This window comes from Anser brachyrhynchus, assembly GCF_964034855.1.
Source record: "Anser brachyrhynchus genome assembly, chromosome: 17".
Lineage (NCBI taxonomy): Eukaryota > Metazoa > Chordata > Aves > Anseriformes > Anatidae > Anser > Anser brachyrhynchus.
This window is the reverse complement of record NC_137710.1, coordinates 1,984,214-2,012,082: the sequence shown is the minus strand read 5'-3', so window position 1 is coordinate 2,012,082 and position 27,869 is coordinate 1,984,214. Positions and strand designations below refer to the sequence as shown.

Here is a 27,869-nt window from a genome sequence, read left to right as displayed (position 1 = left end):
ACCCCCCGGGCCGGGCCCGCCCCCCCCGGTTCCCCGCGGGCCCCGCGGGGGGGGGCAGCACCGGCCGGGCCTCCCCCCCTCCCCGTGAGGGGCGGCGTCGCGCGGCGATGTCGCGGCGGTGACGCAGGGCGGGCCGCGCCGCGCTGTGCGGGGCCCGAGGCCGCCGGCGGTCGCGGCCGAGGGGGGGGGGAGAGAAGCCGGGTGGGGGGCACTGAGGAGAGCCCGGGGGGGGGGTCCTGAGGGGGGCCCGGGGGGGGTCCATGTGAGCAGCGGCCGAGCAGCGGGGGGAGGCCGCAGCCCCGGCGGTCACCATGACATCGCGGAGGTGAGCGGGGCGGCCCCGGGGGCCTGGGGTTGTTGTTGGGGGGGGGGAGGTGTTGTGGGGGCGGCGCGGTCCCCCTGAGGCGGTGGGGTGGGGGCGCTGGTGCTCGTGAGGGGGTTTGAGGGCCGCGGAGCGGTAAGAGGCGCTTCGCTGACGGGCCCCGGCCTGAAATGTTGGTGCCTCTCCTCAGGCAGCTCCCTGTAAGGCGCGGGGTGCGCAGCGCCGCGCCCGGCCCCTTCCTCGCGGAGTGAAATTTGGGGTGCGCGGTGCCAGGAGCTGGGCTCGGGGGTCCTCGTGGCTCCCTCCCCGCTCGGGATGTTGCGTGGTTCCGCTGAGCGTGGGTCGGTTTGCAGCCCGCAAGGGGGTCGGAATGAGGTGTGGGGTCTTCCCAGGAGCATCTCCGGTTATTTTGGGGGTTGTTCCCCCCCTCGCACACCGCCACGAGCCGCCGGGTCCTTCGGGCGCACCCCGGCGCGGCCCTTGGGAAACCCTCGCTGGCCGTCTGGAGGCCAGGAGCGATGCTCAGGAGCTTAGATTTTAAGTTGCGAGCGAGGCTGAGAAATAATTAGGATTAGAAACCGATGAGCCTAAAAACAGGGGTAATTAAAGCACCGCTCCCCACCTCCGTGGCGCTGTGGTTGTGACAGCTGAGACCCAGCACCGATTTTATCTCTCCTGCTGTTGAGGAGACGATTAGAAAAGCCCCGTTGTGGCATGGAAAAATCTATTGATTTTCTTCTTTTCTCGGCCTCTTCAATTTGGTGAGGGAAGCGTGTTGGCAGCGAATGACTTGTAAAACACGGATTCTGCAGATCTTTTCCTGGCTGTGCGAAATGCAGCCGTACCCCTTGCTAAATAATAATAAACTAGAAAAGTTGCAAGGCTGCGTTTTCAACCGCGTCGTGGGTTTCAGCAAAAGGTTCCTTGCGTAGCTGATACCCCTGTGCTTTTGTGAGTGAGACCCCGACTATTTTATCTTTTCTGCCAATATTTCAGTCTCACTGTAAGCTAATAAGGGACTTGGGAGGGTGTGCTGCTGAACGCCCCCCAGCAGAGCTGCTGCGAGGAGCATGCCCTGCACAGCGAGGGCAGTCGGTTTAATTAGAGCGTGGGCTCGCGTGTGCGTGTTGCTTTCTTGATCGTACATCTTAGCAGTGATGGCCTTTGCTTGGGGTAGCCTCTGCACCTGCTCGTAATAGAGGTTGAAGAAGGAAAGAAGAAAAAAAGAGGCTGAAACGCATTCCATCCCTATAAAAGGAAGCGTGAGAGAAAGTCCTCCGTGGGGGTTGTGTTACCGGTATCTGCGCCCGCAGCCCTCTTGCTCGCTCTGCCAGCTTTGGAAGGGATGCGGCCACCGAGGTTCAAAAGCACACATGTGATGGCAGAACTTCAATGGAGAGATCTTGATCGCCGGGCCGGAACCGTTTAACAGAGATCACTAACACCCCCATTTTTCTATTTGGGGTGGCTGACAAATGCATCTTCCTACTCAAAGCCAAAAATACAAGGATGAGGGAGCAGGGGAACAAGTTACCATCAGAACAAAAGTTACATAAAGTGCAGTAAGCACCTCGCTCACCCAGATGTAGTTTTCCTTTTGCTGCACTTCGTAACTTTTTGCCACCTTGAGCAGGAGTGTCAGTGTGAGGGGGTGACGTTTTTGTTTGTTAAACAATCTGTCACGGTTTTCACCTATCTTTTAAGCACAAGTTGCACAGTCCCTTCTGTTATTGAGTTACAAATTTTCGGTTATTTAATCTTCTTAACAGCTTGTGTATGGTTACTTCCAGGTGCGTTAAGGTTTAGGGTGAGTGAAAGGAGATAAATTAATCGCGCTTTATGGAATGTCACAGTACAATAAATCTGTAAGGCTGATTCCAATAATTTCTCCTCTTTGTGTTTATATATTTTTGGATGTAAAATTGAAACTACACAAAGGTGTCTCTTGAATCCCATGTGTATTTTAAATGGTTGCAAACTGTTCAAAATGTTGTCACACCTTTGTTGTTGTCTTTCCCTAATGGAAGAAAAATTTTGGGTCTGGAAGTGTGGCGAATGGATTATCAGCTCTTTGAGTCCAACTATCGTACTCTAAAATACATTACTTAATGGTCAGTTCATCCTAGGTACTGTTGCTTGTATGGTTTCTCTTGTGATACCGCATCAAAACAGAACTTTTCTTGACCTTGAGATAGCCGTTAGATAAATGTAGGATTACCTACTGATTTATTCTCGTTTGCTTTAATAACTTGGAAGTATTTTTTAATGTACTCTTTTCAAGAGCCATGGTGCACAGGTTTGGTTTTCTCCAGTTAGAGGTACAGTGGCATGCACTAGATTTTTTTTAGTGCAAGCAGGATATCCTTAATTAGAAAAAAAAAAAAGGCAAGATGAACAAGAGGGATCATTTACTTTTGAAATGAAATTGGTGCGTAGGTAATCCTTATTCCCATTTAAATGACTTGCTAGAGGTTTGAATGTTCTAGAACCTCTAAAACTGCCCAACATGTTTGCATGGAAGCTGTGCCTGGATGGAGTAGGCTGGGCCGGGGCTTGGTGGAATATTGTCACCTTCAGCGCAGGAGGAGTTGCTGAACCGATTGAAGTCGTGAAGTCAGAACCCTAAATTTAGATAGGCGCTCGCGTGTTTTGCTGTTACAGCAATTTACTGTGAAACGTTGGCTGGATCGGAAACAATTAGAAATGCTGTGTGATTTTTGCGGAGATGGAGCACCTCTACAACTGGAAGGAGGCTGGCTGCAGAGCCTTTTTGCCCTCACGTTCTGCTTTACTTCAGAGAAAGTAAGGACCCGGCGCACAGAGGAGTCTCCGTGCTCTTTCTGCAGATGCAGAAGTGCGTTTTTGTTTGTGCCCTGCGCAGTGCCTGATTCACAGCAGCGCTGAAGGATGAAGGAGATCATTTAATCGCCAAATAAAAGCCTGACAAAACCACTAGAACAGTTCTGAGTTGCTGCGTTCGCATCTCTGTTCCCGGGCTGCATGGTGATTCTTGTTTTGTTTTTAGGTTTGTCACCTTAAAAAGTCCTTTCATCCGGAGCACAGGTGTAGTTCGGAGCTGCAGGAGCGCAATAAAATTCCTCACTTATAGCTAAGAGGCAGCGCAGATGCGTTAACCGAATGGCTAAGAATAAGTCTCAAAAGCTAATGCCATAGGTGGGGACACAGCTTCTTGGCTATAGACCATATACAGCCCTGCTCTGGCCGGGCACTATATTAGTCACTCATTAGGTTGCCTGTGGGTGGTGAATATCGATACGAGATTCCTCGGTGCTTGTATTTAAGCGCGGCGTGTTCGGACCGGACAAATCGCCATGGTATTTACAAGGCAGAGCAGCGGCCTTGGGTCTGGCACCTCGTTCCCTTGAGGAAGGTTGGAAGAAGGCTGGGCAACCGAATAGGTCGTCCCCAAGAGAGTTCCTTTTGACCCCCGTCGGCCGGTGGTCAAGCTGTGCACTGAAGGATGAGGTTTTGTTTAATCTTTAACCTTTAAAATGTTGTCTGGTGTTTTGTTTTAAGTATTTTTCCTGATTGCCTTTCGGTTTCTTTGAGTGTTCTGCCTTCCAGGAGTAGGGAAAAGGGGTGACTTGTAGTCCCGGATTGTACTGCATGACTCTCTTTGATATCACTGTAGTCTGAGCACTCCAAATAGGTATAGCTCTAGGTCTTTGACTTGCAAAGAATCTCTTACTGATATGTAAAATTGCAATATGATATGAAAAGAATAATATCTACCTTTTACTAAGACAGAAATTGTTACCAGTTTAGGAGCAGGATTCAGTACTGTTTTTGAAACTGTTGTATTGTTCTGTTTAGTCCTGACATATAAATTAACTTCGAAAACCAGATCTTCTATTTATTTATTTGTTCTCTTTATTTTTAACTTCACGTAGATGGTTTCATCCGAATATTACTGGGGTGGAGGCAGAAAACCTACTGTTAACAAGAGGAGTCGATGGCAGTTTTTTGGCACGGCCCAGCAAAAGTAACCCAGGAGACTTTACGCTCTCTGTGAGGTACGTTTCAGCGTCTTCCTTCTCAAATGGGTAAGGGTGTCCATTTGATGCTGTTCTTCTGGGAAAGAGTCACAAATGAACTATTTGTAGGAGATGAAATAATGCACAGATCCCTTTTTAGTTTGTTGTTCGCTTTTTTTCTCTCTTTCCCCCAAACCCCTCTCTTTTCCATGAAGAACTTCCCAAATACCTTTACCAACTTGGGGGTACAAATATTGCAGAGAGGTGGAAAAGTTTTGGGGAAGCAGAAGTAAATTCATAATTGCATTACTTTATGCCCTTTAAAAATCTACTTGATAACCATAGAAAAGTAGCAGAGTTTATCTGAATTGCTGATCAAACACCTGCAAGGAAATGCTGCTCTGACTTTTTTCCTATAGGAAAAGTCAGCAAGTCTTTGATGGCAACTGCGGTGCTGTTTCAGCTTCCAAAATAGATCTTTTGTAACGCTTGTCCCACTGACACCGCGTACAGGGGTAGGGGCAAAGAAAGGAGGGCAGAGGAAGTAGATGAAGGAAAAAGGAAAAGCAGGCTTGGTGATAAGAATGGTGCTGCTTGGATACCTTTGACATAACACGCCCCGTTTAACGGATGAGGGAGCTGCTCTTCGTGAATACTAGAGACTCAAGGAGCAAACGGCCCTCATCAGGCAAAGGCAGCTGTTTGGTAAAGGAGGGATCCTAGAAATGGGTGTGAAATCCTAGCAAAAGTAGGAAAGAAGCTCTGATGGACATCCTGAGAAAGCTGGGTTCTTCTTTCCCTACCCCTCCACCCCTCGTGCTTGTGCGTGCAGGTCTGAGGGATTTCTGTTGGATATCGTGGGACCACAGAGCTTATATGGGCTTGGAGAATCCCCGTTATGGAATTAAGTTTTTTTTTTCTTGGACAGCCACTTCCCCTTCTCGCAAGCCACCAAGATGTGGCTGAAGTACATACACTTCAGAGCTGCACTAGGTTAGCTATTTTGCAAGGTTTCTGTTGGAAAGTGATACAAATATAAGTCTAGATTTCTCCAACCTGGACAACAAAACAACAAATGTAAAGGTGATTGATTGGAAATCAGCTGATTTGTATGGTTTCTTCCTTTGTTTCAAACATCAGACGAACTGGAGCTGTCACCCACATCAAGATCCAGAACACAGGAGACTACTATGACCTCTATGGAGGAGAGAAGTTTGCTACGTTGGCTGAGTTAGTGCAGTATTACATGGAACACCATGGGCAGCTCAAAGAAAAGAACGGAGACGTCATAGAGCTGAAGTATCCGCTGAACTGTGCTGATCCTACGTCTGAAAGGTCAGAAATAGTGGTGGAAGCCTCGGTATCCCTGCACTTCTTCATAAATGCACATTATCTCCTTAGGGTTGGCTTCCATTTGATGCGGGTAGCCACTGTCATGCTGAAAGTAATCCCCCTGATTTCAGTGAGGTTACTTGAAAAGCAGACTGACAAACATGGTTAAAGGTAAAACAATCTATGCTGAAAAAAATAGGTCTTGAAGCTTTCCTCCTGGCATGATAAAATGCTAAAAAAGGAAGACAAAGTTGCCTTGATTTTTACTGGGAGAAAGTTTTTTTTATAGAAATTTTCCAAGTGCTTCCTGAAGTCGTTATGCCTTTGCAGTAATATTTCTGGGGGTAATTTTATACACCTTTTTTTTCCAGCAGTGGGCATAAGTTTAGGAAAGTGAATGGCATGCATGAATTCAGACTGCTCAAACTCATGGTTTTAGGAGCATGGCTCATAAGGAGAACCTGAGACTTTTGACATACTGAAGAAGTCTGTGCATGTCAGAAATAAACCTCTGTGGCCAGTAGATGTCAGAATTTGAAAAAAAACACAAGGAAAAATATTATCAAAGATACTAAATTCCCACAGGTTTATTGGGAAAGCGTGTCGTTATGAAGGAAATAGAACGAGTAAATGCCTCGACTGAGGAAAAGGTTGCTGTGTAAGCTCGCATTTATTGGGCACCAGGGAATCCATTTGGACTGTTGTAGGGGATCCAAATCAAAGCTTTGTTTGAAGCTTGCATGAAATGCAAATTTCAGTGCTTGTGGAAGTGCCTGCTTTGAAGTGCTTTGTAATCACTTGTGTGTATGTACAGGTATGCTTCCAAGCGTTAGGGTTCTTTTTATAAATTGTGAGGCTTTCTTTAGACCTGGACTCTGTTGTTCAGTGCACAATTCAGTGTAAGTGTTTCACTTTGTAATAACTATTTAGACCCAGTGGATTCAGCCATGGAATGACAAGCTGCATACCTGTCTGTGTGTTACTTTCTTTAAAGGTGGTTTCATGGGCATCTCTCTGGAAGAGAAGCTGAAAAACTCTTAACAGAAAAAGGAAAACATGGAAGCTTTCTTGTGCGTGAGAGTCAAAGCCACCCTGGGGACTTTGTTCTTTCTGTCCGGACAGGAGATGATAAAGGAGAGAGTAACGATGGGAAATCTAAAGTGACACACGTCATGATTCACTGCCAGGTATGATGAAGCAGGAGCTTCTTTAACAGCACTACTTCCATGGGCAGTGGGTTTATGCTAACAGGAGGGGCGTTCTACACTTCCCTAGAGACCAAACTGTGTTTTCCCTTTTTCCTCTGGTACTGTATGTGCGATACGTATCATCTGTTTGATCGCATTGACTAATTCGATAGTTTCAAAATTGTAGGAGTGTTATTTTTTTTGACTGCTTGCCTGGCTGGATCGTGTTGTACTATACTGTGCTGTCAAGTACCTTTTAATAGGTTTGCTTTTGATTGCGTCAGAAGTCTGTCTTAAATCCTTTGCTGATGGAGCTTTTCATGTTCATGAACCTTTTTAAGTGAGCTGCAGTCTCCTGTATAGATTGTATAAAAATAGGGGTAATTGGACAAACAGAGATCTATTAAAGTCCATCTGTTTCCCCTGTCATTTTATAATGCCTCATCTGAGAATGATCAACATCCTGTAAGCAAATTTGAGTATTTAATCTAAGGAACGCTTTTAAATCTAAAGCTTGAATTTAATATAGGGTAGTTCATTTAAATATTCATTTAAATATTAAGTTACGGTCTTGGTATTTTCATACATGCCCATGGGTTGATGTTAAATGTTCAAATCTGTGACTTTTTGTTTTAATTGTATAACAATTGACAAATTGAAACAGATGTGTTTTGTAGAACCTGAGCATAAGAGAGACCTTAAGACATCAGGTAGCGTGCCTTATCGAGGCTGTCCCGTTCTGCATTAAGGCAAAATTAACTATGCCTTGGACAAAGAACGTTCACATTTAATTGTCGATTTTTGTATTTATGCTAACCTTTCAAGAAAACTTCTTTGCTTTGCAGTTAATTACCGGTAGCATTCATGACATTAACAAAAAGCCAGAATCACTTCACCAAAATAAGCGTGGTGGCAGTTAATGCCTGCCTTTCAGGACTGAATCGTAATGTGAATTGATTTCCAAAGCCGTCCCCTGCATTCTAATCCCGTAGTAGCTCAGGTAGCCTGCTCGAGCTGACTGAGCCTCGGTTCAGGAGGAGTCTCTTCTCCTGGAAAGGCAGACAAAGTGACTTCAATCAGGCGACCTAAAGGATGTTGTCCTCCATAATGTGTGTGTGTGCTTCTTGTTTACCAGCCATTAGCAGAAAGGTTTTACTAGATTTTTCTGTGTGTGTTTTTAAAGAGAATTTCTCTGATATTGCATAGCCTAAAGATGATATCAGTGTAGATGAAGTGCGTTTATTTTGACGACTGAGCATCTGTCTTTCAAGGATCTAAAATACGATGTTGGTGGAGGGGAGAAATTTGACTCTCTGACCGATCTAGTGGAGCATTATAAGAAGAACCCTATGGTAGAAACTTTGGGCACAGTATTGCAACTCAAGCAGGTGAGTGAATGGAGAAAACCGCAATAAATTTTGTTAGCTTCAGCATATATTGTCGGGGAAGAGAAGGTTTTTCCATGTGTTCCGTGAGACATTTTTTTCCTTTTGTATTGTGAAAATGAATGGAACTCTATGACAAACTTGGTCATGTAAGTCTAATAGTTTTTATCTGCCAGTGGCAGGCTCATGTTTGTGATGCGAGTAAAACTTTCCTTGGCTTCATTATGGTCCATAGGGATCACAAGACCAGTCCAGAAATGAGACAACTTTAGGTACTGAAGAACAACCATGAGACTTTATCTAAAAACATTTGTTCCCTGTCCCCTTCCTCTTTACTCTCACTGCCCCTCGGTGTGTGGGTAAATGATAAAGTTGGGTGAATGGTAAAGTTGTGAAGTCCAAATAGATGCCTGGATCCTAGAATTGCCTACATAAAATATACTTAGCATAGGGGATTTGTGTTTTAGCTGTCTTCTGTATCCTTATACCTCTGTTTAATATTTTGTGTCTTTCTTAGCCTCTGAATACCACCCGTATTAACGCTGCAGAGATTGAAAGCAGAGTGCGAGAGCTAAGCAAGCTAGCAGAGACTACAGATAAAGTCAAGCAGGGCTTCTGGGAAGAATTTGAGGTACTTCATTACATTTCAAATGTTATCAAAAATCTGTACTGCTTAAAAGAGGTCTGTTACTGCCTTCCTGACATTGGCTCGTCTCTACCTCCATCACTTCAGATCCCTGTTCTTGCTCCCTTCTCCTGTGTCAGGCAGATCATATCTTAAAACTTACCAGTTCCACTCCCGTGTCTGCTAATAAAAAGATTGAAATATTTGACCTTTTTCTTGAGAGGTAATTACATTCTTCAGGATGTTCATTCAATACCTAAGCACAGTCCCTCCCGTGTATCTTCCCCATCATGAGGGAGCCTGACTACAGCTGGCATCATACCTGGCCCACCAGGACGATTAATTGGGCTCATTCCTGGGTCCCTTTTCTCCACGTGGGCAGAAGGAGGCTTGTAGGCTGGATTTATATATCTGGAGGCAAAGGCCTGATTCCTAGCGTGTGTTATTCTTGGTGACACGGGTACCAGTACAGTAGCAGTGTCCTCACAAACAAGCTCTGAGGTGAAGCAGCATTGATTATGTATATTCCTTGGGCTCTCGGAGATTTATTTTTGTTTTGTTTTCTCCAGAAATTTCATTTCCTTCCCAGTAAGTAGCAGTTCCTTTCCTTCTCTCTTCTCTTCATACCCCTCATGTGTGTACCATAGCTGTGCTGGCCCAGCCTTCCCTCCTTTGAATGAAGTCCTAGTGATTTCAGGGGGCTACTCTAGATTTGAGAGCAAATACAGCTGAAATTGGTAATTTCTCAAGTAGAGAAAATTAAGTGTGAATGCTGTGTAATGTATTCCAAGCCACTCGAGTCTAGCCTGGGTCCTAACCCTTCTCTGACAACTGGAGTGACTTAACTGCACGCACGTGATGGTCATAGCCAAAAGCTTTACACGTGGCTTAAATATAACGAGCTGACTTCTCTCTCTATCTCATACACCCCCATAGTGGATTGTGGAACTCCACCAGCAGATGGCAACAGGAACCTGGAAAGTCCTGTGATCTAAGATTTTTAACAGAGAGGCTGCTTTTGGCTTTGTAATGCTATTTTAAGAAACTTCTCAAAAAGTGATGGATTTGCAAAGCGCTGTTTTGATGAAACGCTTTTTGTCCAGACACGTTCATCAGCTCAATTTGCTCCAGTCTGCTCTTGTTATCTGTAGGGACTGCACTCTGAGACCGTTGGTGAGAGTTAGAAAAAAAAGAGGTGACAAATTTCTCTATAAGTGTGGGTGCAATATAATAGTTGAGGTCACGGCAGGCAGGGCTGAAAATCGCAAACAGTTCTCATCTGTGGCTTGTGGACCTCTCGGGGAGGTGACCTGGCCTCAATTCTGAGCTGTCTCTCTCATGGAGGTCAACACATGAACTTGGACATGGGGCGGGCACATCAGGAAGCTTAGCCCCCCCCCTGCTCTGGTGGCTAGAACCTGAATTTGGGAGTCAACTGCTTTTTGCTGAGGCTGGTTAGTGGTGTGCCGTGTCCTCTCATGGCAATTAATATACATTGTGCTATGATCACGGTGTTGTGTAGCCTGAACGTGCATTTCCAAGTTAGCCATGCGGTGTCTGCTAGTTTCCTTAGACTCCAAGCACACCTTACTTGTATTTAGAGGGCATAAAAAGGAGAAAGTATCCCTGGTTGGCCTGCCCTTCTTGTAATTGGTGCTGGCTCACCAGAGGCTGAGAGTTAATGTTGTTTTCTTGAGGGAAGCGCTCTTGTACAGTGCGTTTAGGAGCGGATCGTTGATTTGTCAAAATGACTGGGCTGTTACCTGGCACGTATGACTTCTTTGCTGACCTGTGGCCTTTGTGGAATAAACTTGTAATGGATTTATCAGTTGGTTCTTAGAAGCAAGGTGTTTTCCTGTCCCACGACTTTCCTGAAGAAAAGTATTTGCTAGCAAGCCTGAAGTCTGAGACGAAAAGTAAATAAATGGTAAATATTTACTGAGACATTCCACCTCTTTTTCCTTTTCACTACTGTTAGTGAGGTCAGCCCTAAACCTTGTTTTTTTCCACCTTGTTTTGCGCTGTTTCTGGAGACAAGGCCATCTCAGAGCAGTTTTAATGTCACGCTTTCTCATTCACCTCAGGTAAGCTGTGGCTGTCGGTCTTGGTGGGAGGAGGCAGGGGGCAAACTCCAGGCTGTCCGTGGATCTCTGCACGGCCTGTTTATCATTTGGCAGCCCAGATGGTGCCTGTAAATTACTTGTCCTTAGGCATATTGAAGAATGTGCCTCGTCCCGTTAGCCACCAGGCAGAAATGTTGACAGCCTTTGTAACACTTTTGCTTCTGGAAAATGACTGTTTGGTGAGCTTAGTGCTTGGGTGGTGGAATGAATTTGAGGACTGTGCTTTGGATTTATCGCTGCATTGTTTACATCCTGTAACGGGCTTGTTAGAGTCTCTGCTGCTCGTGGACCTCTCCTCTGGGATGTTCAGAGCAGTAATGATTAACTGTATGAAGTGAGGATGTTTGAAGTTAGTTTCAACACACTTAATTGTTTCCATTTTTTGACCTGCTGGCAAAGTTTAGCTTTTGGTTCTTTTGCTTGGTGTTCCACCTGGCCGAGACTCCGAAGTATTGTTCTGTGAAGGTGCTCTGTGATGATGGCACTTGAAAGACCTGCAGTGTGGCAGGAGGTGAGCTTGCTGCAAAGTGCTGTTTCACCCATCGCCGGGAGCAGCGAGCACACTTGATGGCATCGTGCTTTCTGTCTGTGCTTCACAAACACAAAACCTCACGGCTCTGCTGTATTGCTTTTGTCCTCTGGTTTCCCTGGCTTTAGGATGAGCCTAATTGTCCAAGGTCACCAAGTGAGGCAGTAACAGTCACAGAGACTGAAATAGAAGTGAGCAAATGTGCCTGAAATGCCCAAGCTTTAAAGTAAGAGCAATCTCTGAAGGAGTATTAAGGGTGGTATTAGTAAAGGGAGCAGCTTCCAAAGCCCGAGTGTTTCTTCTAGTCAGGCCGGTACTGCTTTGAGGATTAAAACTTGGAACAAAGGCACTGAGATTCTCGTCCCTCCAGCTTCCTTGCAAGGATGTGGATTTGCTCCTAAGCAACGCTTATGAAGTATGGAAGTGCTGTTGTCCTTGTCGTTATTAATTGTGAACCAGACATTGAGAAATTGGGGCCTTGCCAACAGGAGAAATCCCCATGCAGATTTATTGTTTCTGCTCAAGGATGATTTATGGATAACCGCGTTTGGAGTTACCTAACACCTCCCCAGCCCCTAGAGTGGTAATGCGGGAAGGTCTGTGCAAGGTTTTGTGCTGGTTCAATGAAATGGCCTTGTGTCGATAGGAGAGATCAGCTCGAGCACTTGGCAAGTCATACCTGGCCGTGGGTGGTGCACTGGTGGCTTTTTGTTTGGTTTTGTTTTTCCCTCAGGTGTTGTGCGTTGACATTGTTCTGGGCACTTTACTCATCTCATCTTCCTTTGGAAGAGCTGTAGTGTTCCCATGTGGGCTTTGGCCTTGGCGATTTGATGACTAGGGTCAGGTAGGAGGTTTTGGGTTGGTCTGGCTGCAGCTTGGAGGATCTGTTCTTGTGGCACTGCGGTGACACAACCTTCCTATCTCAGGGGCTTGGCTGGGGGCTTTCCAGCAGTGTGGCTACAGGTTGGCTGCAGCTGAAGCAGGGGAGGAAGGCAGGTAAGGGCTAGAGGAAGCCAGCACAGCTCAGGTAATGAACCCAGGATTACAAAGCATCTTACTCCTTTGCAGGTTGGCAATGGACATTGATAAATGTTTCTGTTCGGACCTGCTCTGTAGAATGCTGCTCGTGTTACCTGATTTATTTTGAGTGCCTTTTCAGGTGTCCAAATTTCCACATACAAAATTTTGTTGCGGACTTTAGCAGACAATTATGCCTTCTTTGTGCAGTGTTTTTCCAGCTAAAAAATTTGAGGGACCAACTTGAGTCTGCTTGGTCAGAACAATATCGTGAAAACTTTGAGGCTATAGTTTGTGGCTTAATGAAATTTTGTATTCATAGGTGTGTATAATTTATTGAGTGGAAAACTCACTAAAACTCAATTGCCTTGTCATTCATGCTCCTGTGTTTCTGTCACTGTCGTTTCATACCTTGGAAGCAGTGCCGTACTTAGTCTGAATGGAGAAACCTACTGGAGAAACCTGGGATCTCCCTCCCCCTTCCTTTCTCTCTCTCTGACTATTGATTGGCATTATAATCAACTATCATCCTTTTTGCGAGGAAAGGGTAACTGTGATTGTGGTGAAACAGCCTCTACCTCTTTTTTATGCTTTTATTGAAACCGGTTATTTTTGCTGTTTTCATTTAGACTCTACAGCAGCAAGAATGCAAACTTCTCTATAGTCGTAAAGAAGGTCAGCGTCAAGAAAACAAAAACAAAAATAGATACAAAAACATATTACCCTGTAAGTACTGATTTCCTCCTTTATAATATAAGCCTGTTACTTTTCTCTGCTTTATTTTTTAAGCTGGTGAATACAGAGTTAATTAAGCATCAGAGCGCTTTCTCTTCTCTTTAATGATAACTTCCACTTTTATGTTATCAGTATTAGTCCGTACAATTTCCAATCTCTGTTCAAACATTTGCACTTGGTACACGCAGATATTTTGATTCCGTAATATTTGTCTCCAGCTTTCATTTAAAAGCGTCACATCTCTAAACTGTTATTCAGCTAACTGGAATGCTCACACTTAAGAGGATTAATTGGTGGTACAAAACTGCATGGTGCAAATCTTGCAGTGTTTGAGCCCACTTGTGTTGACTTAGATAAAAACTCGTGTTGGTCCAGGTTGTTAGGAGCTGGACACTTGTTTAAAGAAGTGGGGAAGAGAAAAAGCTGAGTATTCTAGCTGCTAATTTACAGAATGTGACAATTGAGTCATTTCCGGTAGCAATAAGGAATGTACCTATCTGTTGAATATTTAAAAGTAGCTGTATGTTCACAGTTGTAGGATGCAGCTGCTTAACATATGTATATATGCACGTATTCTTCCAGTTGATCACACCAGAGTTGTTCTACACGATGGTGATCCGAATGAACCTGTTTCAGACTATATCAATGCTAATATTATTATGGTAAGTAGGCTCCTACCTACAGCCCATGCCCACTTTTTAACTTGCCCTCCTAGATTGAAGTTAGTCTTCTAAAAATCACATTTGTCACTGTTTGTTAAATTGTTCTTGTCTCTAGCCCGAGTTTGAAACCAAGTGCAACAACTCGAAGCCAAAAAAAAGCTACATTGCTACTCAAGGTTGCCTACAGAATACAGTGAATGATTTTTGGAGGATGGTCTTCCAGGAGAATTCTCGAGTTATTGTTATGACAACAAAAGAAGTTGAAAGAGGAAAGGTAAAAACAGAATCTTGAACTGGCCTCAGGAAAGGTCATGGCATTTGTGTGCAAGTAAGGGCTGAACAGACCTGGTTATATTAACTCACGTGCTGAAGTCTGCTGTGCCACCACGGTCTTTGGAGACCTGTTTCTGGAAGGTGCTGGGTGTTCCTCTCCTATTGGTACCTGTGGGAATTGAGGGTGTGCTCCTGTCATATCACGACGTCCTCCCTTTTGTAAGGTTTGACTGATTAAATTTTAGCTGAATGTGAACTTTTGCATTATGAAGTTATTCCGGGAATGAGACACTGGAAGGCTGGATGTTGTAGCCAATTCTGCATACCTGAAGGGGTAAATTCCCTGTTTCTTTTTTATTTTGTTTTTTAAAAAAATATATTGCCATTTATTTTAGCTTACCAAGTCTGTGTAGACTTTACTAAAAAAGCAAATTGTGGGATTTTATTCCTATAAAGATGAATTTACAGGATAAGAGGATGTTGCTTTTTAACTAGAAACTGCAATGTAATAGCCCAGCATCACCTCATTCAGGTCACACTTGCTAGACTGTACTAGAAGGTTGTTCTCACTTCCGACTTTACTTTCTGTGCTTGAATTTGATAAGATTCTCATGTGCTGAGCTAGCGATTCTGGCTGTAAATGTACCAGGTTAAGAATCTCGCAGTCAGGGATGATTTAGCACTTCTGTTCCTGAAGTTGGGTCCTTTGACTGCTCCGTTCTTCATGAACACGGCTTCCTATTCAGCCTCTGTGGTCTGTGAGCACCTTGCACACTGCTCTGGCAATATTTACTGCGTTAAAAGAGGAGGTTTTTCCTACGGTGGTGGATTCCAGGAACCTCACTTTTACCTTTAAATTACAGAGATTGTCTTATTCGCTGTCTTCTGGCAAATCTGAAGCTGTTACTTTTCTTCTGGGTTCTAATGACATATGGCAGGAAAGAATAGGAAGCAACTTAATTCTGATATTCTGGCAATGCTCAGATCCCAATTCCCTTGTGTAGTGTAGCTTTGTCCTTGGAATGTGTTGCTTCAGATCTTCTTAATGTTTCCTGAATAGTTTTCTTTTTTTTCAGTTTCTCTCCTTTTTTTCACATACCATTGTCCACCTTTTTCATTAAACCATCGATTTGTTTCTGAAGGAAAAGCTCTTCTCATAGATTAGTGTCACTTTTCACAAAAAAGTTCACGTGGAAAGTACAGCTAATATTTTTCAGTGGATGGCTGATAACTGCAGGAGCTCCTTACCGCTGCCACAAAAGAAAAGCCTGCATAAACGTGCAGAGGACAAACAGCTGTAGATTTTTTGGGCTTTTTTTCTTCATCTAAGTATCACAGCTTCCATTGCTGTTGTTTCTAGAAACCAAAGGGTCTATTTTGTGGATTTTATTTATTTTATTTTATTTTAGGATTAGTAAACTTCCATTCATTACCCCTTATAAAGGAGCGTGTTTTGTGTTTTCTTCCTAAGAGTGCTCTGAAGGAGAGGGAAGCTACCCCTTTCCAGTGATCTTCCTCTTAGATCTTTCTCTTGGAAGAAGAAAAATAAATTATGGGGTTGCTTTGGAAGAGCTGCCTTGAATATGCCTCTTTATTTTGGATAACCTACTAATGGGGCTGTGCTTCACTTTCTCTATGATTCTTTCCAAATTGTGCTAAGCCTGCTTACTGCGCTCTGGCTGTATAAAACACTTTAATGCCTGATTACTTAATCAGTGCTGCATACATTGATTTTTTTTTTTCTTGGAGCCTATTTAAATTCTTCAAGAATTGCAAATAACAGTTCTGATAGAAAACGAAAGCTTTTTTTATCTCAGGCCAAGGTGCTTTCAGTTATGCAGGAAGGAGAGAAATCTCTGGATCAGAGATGACTTCAAGAGCACTTTGCTTAAGAAAGTGAGGAACTGTGAGATGTCTTAGATCTGCCCAGGGTTCTGAACATGTTTTACAGTGCACTAAAGAAGCAGCAAACAAATGCTCACAAACTAAAGTGGTGTTTTGTAGGCAGTAGTCCATTAGGCTGATAATACATGCATCCGTTCTGTCAGAGTAATGCTTGTTTTAACATCGGATGTTCTGGCTTGGACTTGCTGTACCAGCTGGTCTTGTGTTCAGGGTTCTGCACTGAACATCAGCTTTTCTTTAGCTTGTACCCTTTTGGAGAAGGCAGGGGAAAAAGGGCAAAAGTAACAAAAGAAAACAAACAAAAAACCACCACCAAAAAAAAAAGGCATCTTGTCTAAGTAGGGAATTATGTGCTTAAGCTTCTCTTGATATTTTGAAACCACTAGCTGGGTAGAGGTATAAGTAACTTTATTTTAATCCGTGGGCTTTGAAACTATTAAGGCAAAACAGGTACTAAGATGATCATGAAACCTGCTGAAAGGAGAGACTGAATGTTATCTCTTTGTCTGAAATAATCCAGTCTTTTGTTATGGGGAAAAGAAACTTTCCCCTCAAATGTACTTCACCTTGGCAGCTAGCTGTCCGGTCAGTGCTAGCAATTGCCTTCTGTGTATTCAGAAATGAAAGCTTTCAGAAAAGTGTTTGTTTAAGCAGTTTACGAACCAGTCTTTCTTCTTGTTGATTACTTTTTTTTATCTTTTTTTTTTTTTTTAATTTTAAATCTTGCAGAGTAAGTGCGTCAAGTACTGGCCTGATGAATATTCCCTAAAGGAGTACGGAGTTATGCGCGTTAGGAACGTTAAGGAGAGTGCAGCACACGATTACACGCTAAGAGAGCTTAAGCTTTCTAAAGTTGGGCAGGTAGGTATGTCAGTAACTCTGTCCTTTTAATCTAGGTTGCAAATCAGGAAAAGAATGCAGAAAGACTACTTCTCTGGAATCAATAAAAGCACTAGGAGATTAATAAATTGAGCCCTGCCTCTTTCTTTGAAGCTCCAGCTTTAGCTCCATACATCTTCCTCTTTGTCCTTGGGCTAACTGAAGATTCTTATACCTAAGCACTTTTTGGTACAAGATGCCTGGCTACAGAGCTTTAAGGAAATCTGGAAAGAAGCATGATAGTGCTTTTAAGTAATTGCACTTCAGTCCAGCTAAGCATTTGTTGTTGTCCTTTCATGGAGATGGTTGTAGTAGAAGAAACTGGTTGTATGGGGTCCAGAATCTAGAAAGAGCACTTAAAGCATATCAAAGGTGAGGAAGTGAACAGTGAACTAGTGTGGAAATAGCACGTCCTTGTTAAGGAACAATTTGGATGAGGGTGCAAAATAATTGGGGAAGAAGCAAATAAACAGGATGTATTAGACTGATGTGTCCGTGGGCTTGGAACAGAGTGCGAAGAAGCGTGTAAGATAAATGACGCTATGGCATACGTGAATGAGGAGTCTGGCAGTTGAAGGGCATTCACCATTGGTTACCCTCAGACAGGGCTTTGCCATGGCTTCTAAAGGTGAGGATGGAAATGTTGGAAGCAGCTACATGAGAAAAAGAGGGAGCTATGGAAGCTGGTGGCGTGATTGACTTGTCAGACCTGGAAGAACTCTGGCCTGTTCCCTCCTTTAAATGAGTTGTGGTGACACGGATACTGGGCAGAAGGTTGGATATGCCACCTTCTGATATGACTCAACTTTGCCGAGTAAATGCTTGTAGCTGGATCTTGATTTGAATGATTTGGTTTTCACATGTTGGCATCTTCCTTCCAGGGGAACACAGAGAGAACAGTCTGGCAGTATCACTTCAGAACTTGGCCCGATCACGGAGTCCCAAGTGACCCTGGTGGCGTGCTAGACTTTCTAGAGGAGGTGCACCATAAGCAAGAAAGCATTTCTGACGCAGGACCAGTAGTGGTCCACTGCAGGTACAGTGATGTGCTAAGCCCCTCCATCAGTAGAGTTCTGTTGGATCCTTTTTTGGGGAGGGGTGGCAGGGACAAGCTGAAAACTTTAAAGGAAGGCAACTTTCCCGTTGAGCTCTTCAGACTTCTATCTGCCAAGGTGTTTGTGCTTTACTTCTGGGGAAATTATGTATGTTGGTTGGATGTCAAATGGTTGTCTTCTAAGCAGGCTGTCTTTTGGAGTGTGCATGTCTGTATCAATAAGAATTTATGGTGTTGTATGAGGTGGTGCCAGTCTTGCCTAGATATATTTCAGGTGCAGGCTCATGGGAATTCTGGTTTCCAATTCCACCGTTTATGAGTGAGATAGCACTCCTCATTCTCAACATATAAATGATTTTTTTTTTTTGTAAAGCAAATTCTTGTAGTGCTTTCTGGTTCAAGGTTGTTAATAAACCCCACCATACAGAAACTGCTGTTATGACTTCTGTCTCTTCTGTGAAAGTTAGGTCTGTAGTCACTTTTGTCTGCATGGTTTGGTTTTTGGCTTTGGTTAATAGTTAGGAAATCTAATGTTTCTTAGATGTTGGACTCGTAGCTTGGGTAAGTGTTCTGGTGTTTGTTCAGAGAGAGCAAAGTGATTAATTTTCCTTTTTTTACAGTGCTGGAATTGGGCGAACGGGAACTTTCATTGTGATTGATATTCTTATTGACATAATCAGAGAAAAAGGTAGGTTTCCTGCCACTTTTATTTTCTACTGGGATATTGACATAGGTCACCGATGCGTCACAGTAAAACAATTGTAAGGGCATTCAGCTGTGCTGTGTTCTGCTGGAACAAGTGACCAGACCAGTCTGTCCTCCAAAGGCGAAGTTTATTTTATTGTTCCTAACATCATGATGATTTTTCACAGGTGTGGACTGTGATATTGATGTTCCAAAGACCATTCAGATGGTGAGATCACAACGGTCAGGAATGGTTCAGACAGAAGCACAGTACAGATTTATTTACATGGCAGTACAGCACTACATTGAAACGCTACAGCGCAGAATTGAAGAGGAGCAGGTATAGTTGTCCTAAAGTATGAAAAGTAAAAGTATGAAGTATAAAATGTTACATAGGAGCATGTTATCATGGGAGTGGGGAGCAGAGTTGCTCATTTGCTTGCCTGCTGACTGTGGAACCAATGCGTTGTGAAAAGGCTGGGTTTGGAACCTGTGTTCAGAGATGGTAGCCTGTACTTCAGTTCACTGTGCTTAAGAACTACTTAAATTGTTAGATGGAATTAGAAAACTAAAATTAAAGCAGTGTATATTGGACTAAAAGATTGTGAAGAATGAGTTTGGTGATCCTGCAGTACATTGTCCAACAAAAGTCACTTAGAGTGATTTGGTGTGATGAGAAGAGCTTTGGAATGTGTGGTGACAAACACGAGACCCCCCCCTTATTCCTCCTGTTCAGGTACCCCATTGCACCTTCTGTAAAGGACTGCAGGATTTGAGTGCATAGTTTTGTTATAAAGAACTCACTTTCTACCCCCCGTTGCTTTCACTTTCTACCCTAACCTCTGGTCATCTGGGATGCTGGCATACTGATGAGGAGATAAAACCAGGTAGCTGATCAGGCAGGTGTGGGGAGCTTCATGTTCATGGTTAGTGCAGTGCCAGGTGTGAGATGTAATCCCTCTTTTAGAGATGGAATGTGCCAGCTCAGCCTTTGCACTCCTGCGTGGCTTCTGGCTTCTTTGGAGTGTGGCAGAGCTTGTTTTACATTTGCCTATGTGATGTAGATGCATTCAGCAGAGAGGGTAGAGACTTTATTCCTCTCCCCAGGACAGCTGTTGTGCGCTCTGATGCTGATTAGACACAAAGTGAAGAACAAGAACTCCCTCAGGTGTACTTTTTTTTTTCCCCTTTGTCATCTGACTGCACCTTAGAGCTCCCTCCTACCTCTGCATGGGTGTTATGCAAGCCTTGTATCTTCAGCTTTTGAATATGGTCTCTTTCTGCTGCTGCCATTTACGAAGCAGTTCTGTAACTTCTTGATTGCTGTGATGTGTTTTGAATGGTATTTTGATATTGAGTGGAGCAGTGCATTTCTCCTCTAGTCATCAGGCTGGGTTAGTTCTGTTTCATCCTCTGTTAGATTACTGGCTCAGGAGGCACAAGAATAAAAATTTCTTGATTTGGAAATTGAGCATCGCTTCACGTCATGAGGTCTTGACCTGTAAGGGCTGGTGGCAGCCACAGGAATAAAACAGTATGGTGATTTTCAGACAGAAGCAACACTTTGACTATAGGAACTAATATTCGGGGGCAGGGGGGAAAGATGGCAAATTGGGAATGCTACAAAGCATGTTTTTGGAGATCAGAAACAAATTGTTTATGTAGATCAGTACAGTACTGTAGGAAATGCTTGAATTTCACCCCGAAAAGATAGCTTGGGAATGAAACTTGGCGTATTGAGAAGCTGTAACTTCTTGAACCTTCTTCTCTACATTTGCTTCAATTACAGTTACACATAGTAAAACCTGAAAGCTGAACAAAGCTGGTGAAGTGAGTTAAGGCACGTACGTAGGAAAGAGTTTGAGGTCGCGCTGCCTGTCTGCTTCTCAAGTTGGATGAACACAAGCCAGCTCTGATGAAGAAACTCAGCAGCTGCATTAGCTAGCCCGGGCAAACAGCGCCTCTTGTCACACAGCACTTGCAGCCAGCTGGGGTGAGGTGGCTGTGTACGTTTAGCTGCGGCCGTTCACAGACGTGCCTGCATTTTTTTATATTCAGAAAAAAATCCCTGCTTTGCCAGCATTCCCTGTTGGCATTGCAATGCTGAGGTTTCTTAGACTTAAGCGTAGTGTTAGATATTGCCTGTCATCTTACAAGTGGAGAAAACGGATTTATTTTATTTATTTATTTTCCCCTGGAAATGTTTTTATTCTCTTACATCTAGGAAACAAGTAGTTCTTACCACATTTCTTTTCTTATGAATTAGAAAGGATAACTGCAGTGAATTAAGCTGAAGGAAGAGAAGCCAGATACCTACTTTATCTTGGCTTATCTGTTCCAATCAGCTTAAGTACTAGAAGAACCAATCAATTCCTTTTAATTGCTTTTACTGTATAAAATATCTATAGCTTGAACTGCCATTCGTCATGTGGTTAAAAAAAAAACGAGCTCTGGTTTTAGACTTGAGAATCTTACTGGCAGGTAGTGGGTTTGTACTCCTAAGACTGTCAAATGCAGCACTTTGCACCTTTGCATTTTGTTTAAATCTTATTGTGTCTTATTTTAGCCTTCCAGGCAATTAATCTGGGCTGGTGGTCTGTCGGAAAGTGATTTGTCAGGAGTAGGTGGGTGGCTGAGATGGGAAGAAGTTCTGTAAAATAACTTAAAAAGTTGAGCAAGCTTCAGAAGACCGTCTTGAAAAACTTGAACTTAAAATGCTGTGCAGAGCTTCGTTAATGGGGAGGCAGCAGCCAGATCTCCGCAGAGGCTCTGACAGCCTCTGTTGTGAGATCGACTCAGGTCGGTCGGGTAGTACTTGCTTGAGCGTTTGAAAAACAAAATGAGACAAACAAAAAGCCAACATCCTGTAAAATTGTAAAGGAAGGCTTTAATTTAGATGTAGGTTGCGGAGTGTGTATGCATTGCGGATGTTTGCCTCGAAAACAGAGAAAAAGAATCCTCGGTCTTCCTGTAGCTTTGCTTGCTGGAGCCTTTGGTATCTTTAGATGAATGCCAGCAAAATTGGCTGCAGCTTGTAACATATGTTACAGAATATAAATGACAGCTTGGGTTCTTTTTATATCAAATCTAATGGCCTAGGATGTTATTTTATTAGAGATCTCACAAACAGTGTTGTTACTCATTTGGCCACATCTTTGCGATGGAAATAAGGTCAGTGGGAGGCCCACTGGCTGGTTCTGTCTGTTAAAGAATGAAACGTGGTTTCGTCTGCCAAGTAAGACGAAGGTTGCGTACGAGTGCTGGTTCGTAAGGCTGGTGTGTTCTGCTGGAGGTGGTGGTGGGAAGAGGGATATTACTGTAAGACCTGAAGAGCCCCGTTTTTCAACAAATAAAGCCAAGCTTTAGGTCCCGTTCGTCTTGTGTGCATTATCTACAGAACCAAGCCCTCTCGTGTTCACAGACAAACCCTTCTAAACACAAATATGGTTAGTTATGCAAGTAATTTCTGTATTCCCTCAATTATTGTTTTCTATTAGTTATTTAAAGCTGGCTTTTTGCTGTGTTTTGTTTCACAGAAGAGTAAAAGAAAAGGTCATGAGTACACAAACATTAAATATTCTTTATCGGACCAGACAAGTGGGGATCAGAGCCCTCTTCCACCCTGTACCCCAACCCCAACGTGTCCAGAGTAAGTTAGTTTCTGTTGTTAGTTTTGAACTATACTAATTTTCAGTGATCTTGAACGAGTTATCACAGAACCTGCCCTTACACTGTTGCCCTGTGCTTTGCCCTTAAGCTAAATTAAGCAAAATAAATTGTCGCTGTGTTAAGTGTACACGGTTTTCTCAAACAGGATTATTCCGACTGTAACCACTTGTTTCATTTCAGAATGAGAGAAGATAGTGCTAGAGTATATGAAAATGTGGGGCTGATGCAACAGCAGAAAAGTTTCAGATGAGAGGATGTACAGAGACTTCCATGCAAAGGCAGGTATGTATGTTCAGGAGTGACTCTGCGTATCTGGCCTGGAGTTGTGGGGTTTGAAGAAAATGTATGCAAAACTGAACTGTAAGAAGACTTCCTGATGCTTGAAACGCATGTAATCCCTCCACCCTTAAGGAATTTAAATTCCAGAGACTAATTTTGATCAAGTGCATCTGTATTTACCCTTTTCAAAACAACGTGGAGTATTGGCTCGGTAGTTTGTTCTTTGTCCTCATGCCCTGACTCACCAGTGACATAGGCTGGACATCTTTATTGTTCAGGAGACTGGAGTTCTGTACAATGAGTGGCAGCTACAGTCTGAACTTCCCATGTCATTAATAAGTGGTCTTTGCTCCTGGTTGATGCTAAGGATTTGTGCGCATCTAAAGAGATTCAGAGAACACTTAATGTAATGCTCAGCCTCACAAAAGATGTGTTAAGCAAGATTACTGCTGTGCCTGTGTGGCGGGAGCAGATACTGGAAGAAAATAGTGAAACTGATCTAATATGATGGCCCTTTTAGTGAAGTTTTTGAACTACTGTCGGCCAAGAGTGAAATCTTCAAAATCAATGTTTCTGTACTGTTGTTGTCATACTAGTAAAATTTAATCCTTGCTTTTGCTGAAAGAGAAGTCGGTAGAATCTCCTTGTTATGTTTTAAGTAGCTATTACACTTTGGTTTGTGCAGTCAGACAACTGAGTATATACTGGTTATTAGCTAATCAGATATCTGATACTTTAGTTAATGGGCTGTGAATATAGCAGAGGAATAGTTTGGAATTTAAGGTGTCTTTCTTTAGTCATTTACTTCTTCTGGATTCTAACCTAAAGCCTTTCATCATCTTTTCCCCCTGTGCTTTTAAAGACCTCAGACATCCTATTTTCCCTTTTCCACTTGGTAACTGTAAGTATGCTTCATCCATTTAGTCCACAACCTCATCTTCTACATAAACTTATTCCATTTATTCCACAATCTCAAATACACAATCTCATCTTCTACTGCCAAAGCACCATGCAGCTTACGAGCAAGGTTTGAGACTCTCAGTTGAGTTTATGGCTTTCTTGAGTCAAAAGCGAGCACTTCTGTATAATGTCAGAATAAGAATGAACCGCTCTTTTTTGTTGTTGTTTTTGTTTGTTTTTGACCTAAATAGTTTTTGTTTTCTTCTCTCCTCCTTTTCTAGAAATGAATATGGTTTTTAAAAAGGTCAAGAAAGAGATGGAAGAAGCTTCACATGAATGGTGAATTCTGAAGGCTTGGTACCTTTTTAATTTACGGTTTTAATCCTTCAACAGTAGGCAAAACTTAAGACCATCTAAAGATTGTTTATATCTCTTCTCTCCAATACCTGATTTACAATTGCTTATTTTCCAAATAAAAGGAAATCCTTTCTACAATGTAGGCAACTACTTTGTAGAGTCAGTTTTGAATCCAGCAAACTGTTGGACTGTCATCCATGCCTTTTTTTTTTTTAAATAGTATTTTTGTTTCACAGTATGGCTATTAGTTGGTTTTGGTGTTGTGTTTTTTTCTTCATTTGAGCCGTTGTGGGATTTCTGGGGGTGGGTGGTGGGAGAACAATGGTATGGATAAATCCGTTACACTAATGTAAAATACTGATGGGAACAATACTTGATCGAAAACAGTGGATCACCAGTGTGAATAGAATCAGCTACGTGGTAAAACTAGTCCTAATACATTTCAAACTGAGACCGAGTTTCATAGGGGTGAGCAGTATATGAAGATGCTTTTTGTGGTAACTGATGGCTTTGATTACAACTTAGCTGAGTGGCTGGACGGGCTATTTTGGAGTAATTTTGTAAGGTAGTCTTTACATCAAATGAAGTTTCTTTTTATGTGATCTCGACCCAAAATAGAAATTTACTGTATCTCTCAAAAGGCACAGTGGCCTAGTGGTTTGTGAGGATACTGTCTCTGTTAATTTGTCTGTGTTCATCTATTAAGCAGGAGATTGGACTTGTAGAGTGAAAGGAATTTTAAAAGTTGCATGCTAACACCTTGACAGCACATTAAAAAGAGAGTGAAACAAGTCACCCACTGCGCAGGCTCTTACCTTAAGGTAACCCTCTTCCCCCCTTCTCCTGGGGAGGTGGGAGCTGCTAGGCCTTCTGGTTTGGTTTGGTTTTGTCTTTAGTAAGGCCTTACGATAGTGTAAGTGGCTAAATTAAAGTTGCGTGGGGGAAGCAGTGCATGGAAGCTCGCTGCCCACTGCAATTGCCTTGGCAAAAGGGCAGCGCGGGCAGCCAGGCCGGCAGGCTTGTCCCAGTTCGTTTCATCAGACAGGAGTTTGTCACCGTTCTACCTGAAGTGCCTTTCAGAGCTGCATTAAAATTGCCGTTCCTGTTCATCTGAAACCACTTCCGATTGTTGTCAGTGAAACAAAACCCTCTTCTAGAGGCTCTAGAACTAAGAGCTGCCGTTAAGCTGCCAGGTAATTGGGTTTCTTCACTTGGTTTGCTTTGTCTTATACCTGGAGCAGAAGCTCCCCTCGGAGCCGTCCCCGACGGCGTGTGTGCACTAGCGACAGAATCGGTGCCTAGGGGTAGGTGCCAGTGGTGTCTTACCAACGTCTCTCCCCGTGTTTTTGGGGAAGACTTAGGCGGTTAAGGAATTATTGCCATTTTCCTACAGCACGTGCAGATGGCGAGCACTGCGTTGAGTTGCTGTATGCGAGGGTGCAGGGCCAATGACGTGGCGTTATCGGCCTTCCTCGCGAAATGATGCTGAAGCCTGGAATGTAATTAATGCAGCTTTGTGAAAGGTTAAGTGGGAGATTACATTACCTTTTCCTGAGAGTGCTTTGCAAAATTAAATATTTGAACACTTGGAACTGAATGAAGGTGCTTCTTTAATGTTAAGCAGAATTTTTGTTACTTTGCCTATTGTCCTTTTTGTCTTTTGAGGTTTTGGGTTTTTTTGGAACTCCTGTCACCAGCGTACCATAATGTGTTTCAGCGTCATCGCCTTACAGCCTAGTCATGATATTTGTGCCCTATCTTGATCTAAAATTTCTCGTCAAGATGAGAGAGAAATCTATTCATCTGGTAGTGAGATACCTATTTTACATTGCCTGCCTCTTTTCCTGTCCCTATTTACAGCTTCATCCTGCTGAACAGGGATCAGTTATAAGTGTTGGTATTTGCATAGAGCAATTGACAGCAATCTCAATATTTGTCTAAAACTTTGTGTAGAGTTAGACAACTTCTACACTTCATACGTTACAGCGAGGTGGAAGGTGGTTCAGGTTTGGAGCTACTCTGTGCCGAACTGAAATGTCAAAGGAAAAGTCAAGAGAAACGAGAAGGATCCTGAATGAATCTGAACTCTGTTACCAACTTGGTTAATGTGATGTGTCTTAAATGATTGACCTGTATAAACAGTCATCAGTTCCATGGCCAACAAAACGTTGCCTCTTATAACCTTATGTTAGCTGTTTAGAACCTGCCACTGTAGGATTTTTTCCTTTTTTTTTTTTGGAGCCAGGGTATTCGTACTCCAGAATGTGTGTTAATCCTGGGGAGCATACGGCAGAAGAATGTCAATGAGAGGGGAGCAAAACCTGAAGGATTGTGAATAAATACTCCACTTCTTTTTAGTGGAGTGTTGGGCCCTGCTGAATACCAAAGGGTAAACCTTGCAAAATAAATTCTGTCTGCCTTTCATGCACAAGCAAGAGAGGGATCATTCTTAGAGCGTTTTTTAAATTATTTTAAGCAATGGTTGGATTTTATGACGGATGAAGTGAGAAAGAGAAATGTCCTTTGGTTCAGAGGAGATGAGCGAATACGGGAGCTTCATGTATTTCTGGGGAGTTTTTTAGGGACATTTTGTGCATTGATCTACAAGCTGTTGCTGTATCAGTGGAACGGAAAAGGGATGCGGTTCTGAAGTCTTCTGGTCTAGGAGACTTTACACCACAAGGGAAACTTTAACCCAACTCCTAAGGCACAATAATTTATGCCAGCATGAATTTGCTGCTGACTTCATTTTACTGAATGTTTTATAGCGTACACTTTAATTTCAGCTAACTGTTGTTAGGACTGATTGGTTCTCCTATTAATCCTGACCAAACTTTACTTTTCCCTCTTGAGATATGTGTCTGAAACCTAATTAACCAGGATATGGCTAACGAAGTTATAAAACCTGTTTCCTTTTTGATTGTAGGGATGGGAAAAATCACAGCTGGTACTAGGATGTGTTGTCAGGTTTTGGTTTTCCATTATTTCAAATTAATTTTTTAATTTTTCCCTTTTAAATAGTGAAACATGTAATTAATAATTTCAAGCCTGTTTATTTATGACATTATTGTGATTTGTTTATTACAGTACTAAAGACTAATGAAAAAGGATCCTCTTACTAGGTGGAGTAGACCTTGCATTTATTTTTTTTTTCCTGCAATGTATGAAGTATTGTACCAGAGTATTAAATGAAATTGTAATATTTTATTGAAAAAATCTCTATCCTTTAAAAGGAATACATTTAGGATGTCATCAATTTGATGTGAATCATGTAAATGTTGATAATGCGCTGTTTATTATACATCTAGTGTTTCAAAAGACTCGCTTATTGCCTTTTGCCCACATACGTTCTGTAGACCATTTACAATTGTCAAAATGTGACATTAAAATAATAGTTCATGTATAGAAATATCGGTGGTTGTCCATTGTTTTCTGTGCTGGTATTTATGGGTCTTAGCTCAGTTGCTCTGCTAGCTGCATTGTGATTTTTACTGCTGCGAAGCTATGCTATCGGAAATAAAAGCATATCTGTAAACATCAGAACTTCCAGAAAAAAAAAAAAAAAGAGGAAAAAAAAAGGAAATAAAAACAGTTTTCTTAACACGGCTTGTCAGTTACTCTGTTCTCCAGCTTCCAGTGGTGTATGGGCACCAATCTTCAGGTCTCGGTGTTAGAGCTTCTGAGCTGCGGTGCTGCTGAGCCCCTCGGGATGGGATGTCTCTCCGCAGAGCCAGCGGAGCACAACTCCTGTTAAATATGATGTTAAATGTGACGTGAGTGTGCAGCTTTGTTCCCGTCCTCCTCTGCTGGCTGGCTGCCCCGTGGCAGGGTCTGCGCGCCTCCCAGGTACGGCCGCTGCGGTCAGCCCTCGATGGCTCGTGGCCGGGGCGTCCTGCAGCTCCCTCCTGCTGTCCCCTCCTGCTCCACCTCCCCAAAATTGGCCCTCGCTGTTTCTGT

At 43.0% G+C, this 27,869-nt stretch overlaps 1 protein-coding gene across 2 annotated transcripts; it reads left to right on the top strand.

The window, feature by feature from the left end:
• The first annotated feature begins 122 nt into the window (after nt 1–122).
• On the top strand, nt 123–27,321 carry PTPN11 (protein tyrosine phosphatase non-receptor type 11). 2 transcript variants are annotated; one of them, XM_080559389.1, is made up of 16 exons: nt 123–325; nt 4,234–4,356; nt 5,458–5,652; nt 6,644–6,836; nt 8,108–8,224; nt 8,739–8,852; nt 13,145–13,241; nt 13,833–13,912; nt 14,028–14,186; nt 16,820–16,951; nt 17,851–18,005; nt 18,644–18,711; nt 18,896–19,047; nt 22,244–22,356; nt 22,557–22,658; nt 23,837–27,321. In XM_080559389.1, the coding sequence occupies exons 1-15, from the start codon at nt 312–314 to the stop codon at nt 22,624–22,626; spliced, it is 1,782 nt and encodes a 593-aa protein (XP_080415515.1). In that variant the 5' UTR covers nt 123–311; the 3' UTR covers nt 22,627–22,658; nt 23,837–27,321. The 2 variants fall into 2 exon arrangements, with proteins under 2 accessions (XP_080415515.1, XP_080415516.1); XM_080559390.1 differs by having other exon boundaries at nt 124–325; nt 22,557–22,654.
• The last annotated feature ends 548 nt before the right edge of the window (nt 27,322–27,869 follow it).

What these genes read in the sequence shown, in the direction of transcription:
- PTPN11 (XM_080559389.1), top strand. An exon ending in GCTTCTGGGAAGAATTTGAG is followed by an intron (nt 8,853 to 13,144) that starts GTACTTCATTAC and finishes GTTTTCATTTAG; the next exon opens with ACTCTACAGCAGCAAGAATG. An exon ending in ATACAAAAACATATTACCCT is followed by an intron (nt 13,242 to 13,832) that starts GTAAGTACTGAT and finishes GTATTCTTCCAG; the next exon opens with TTGATCACACCAGAGTTGTT.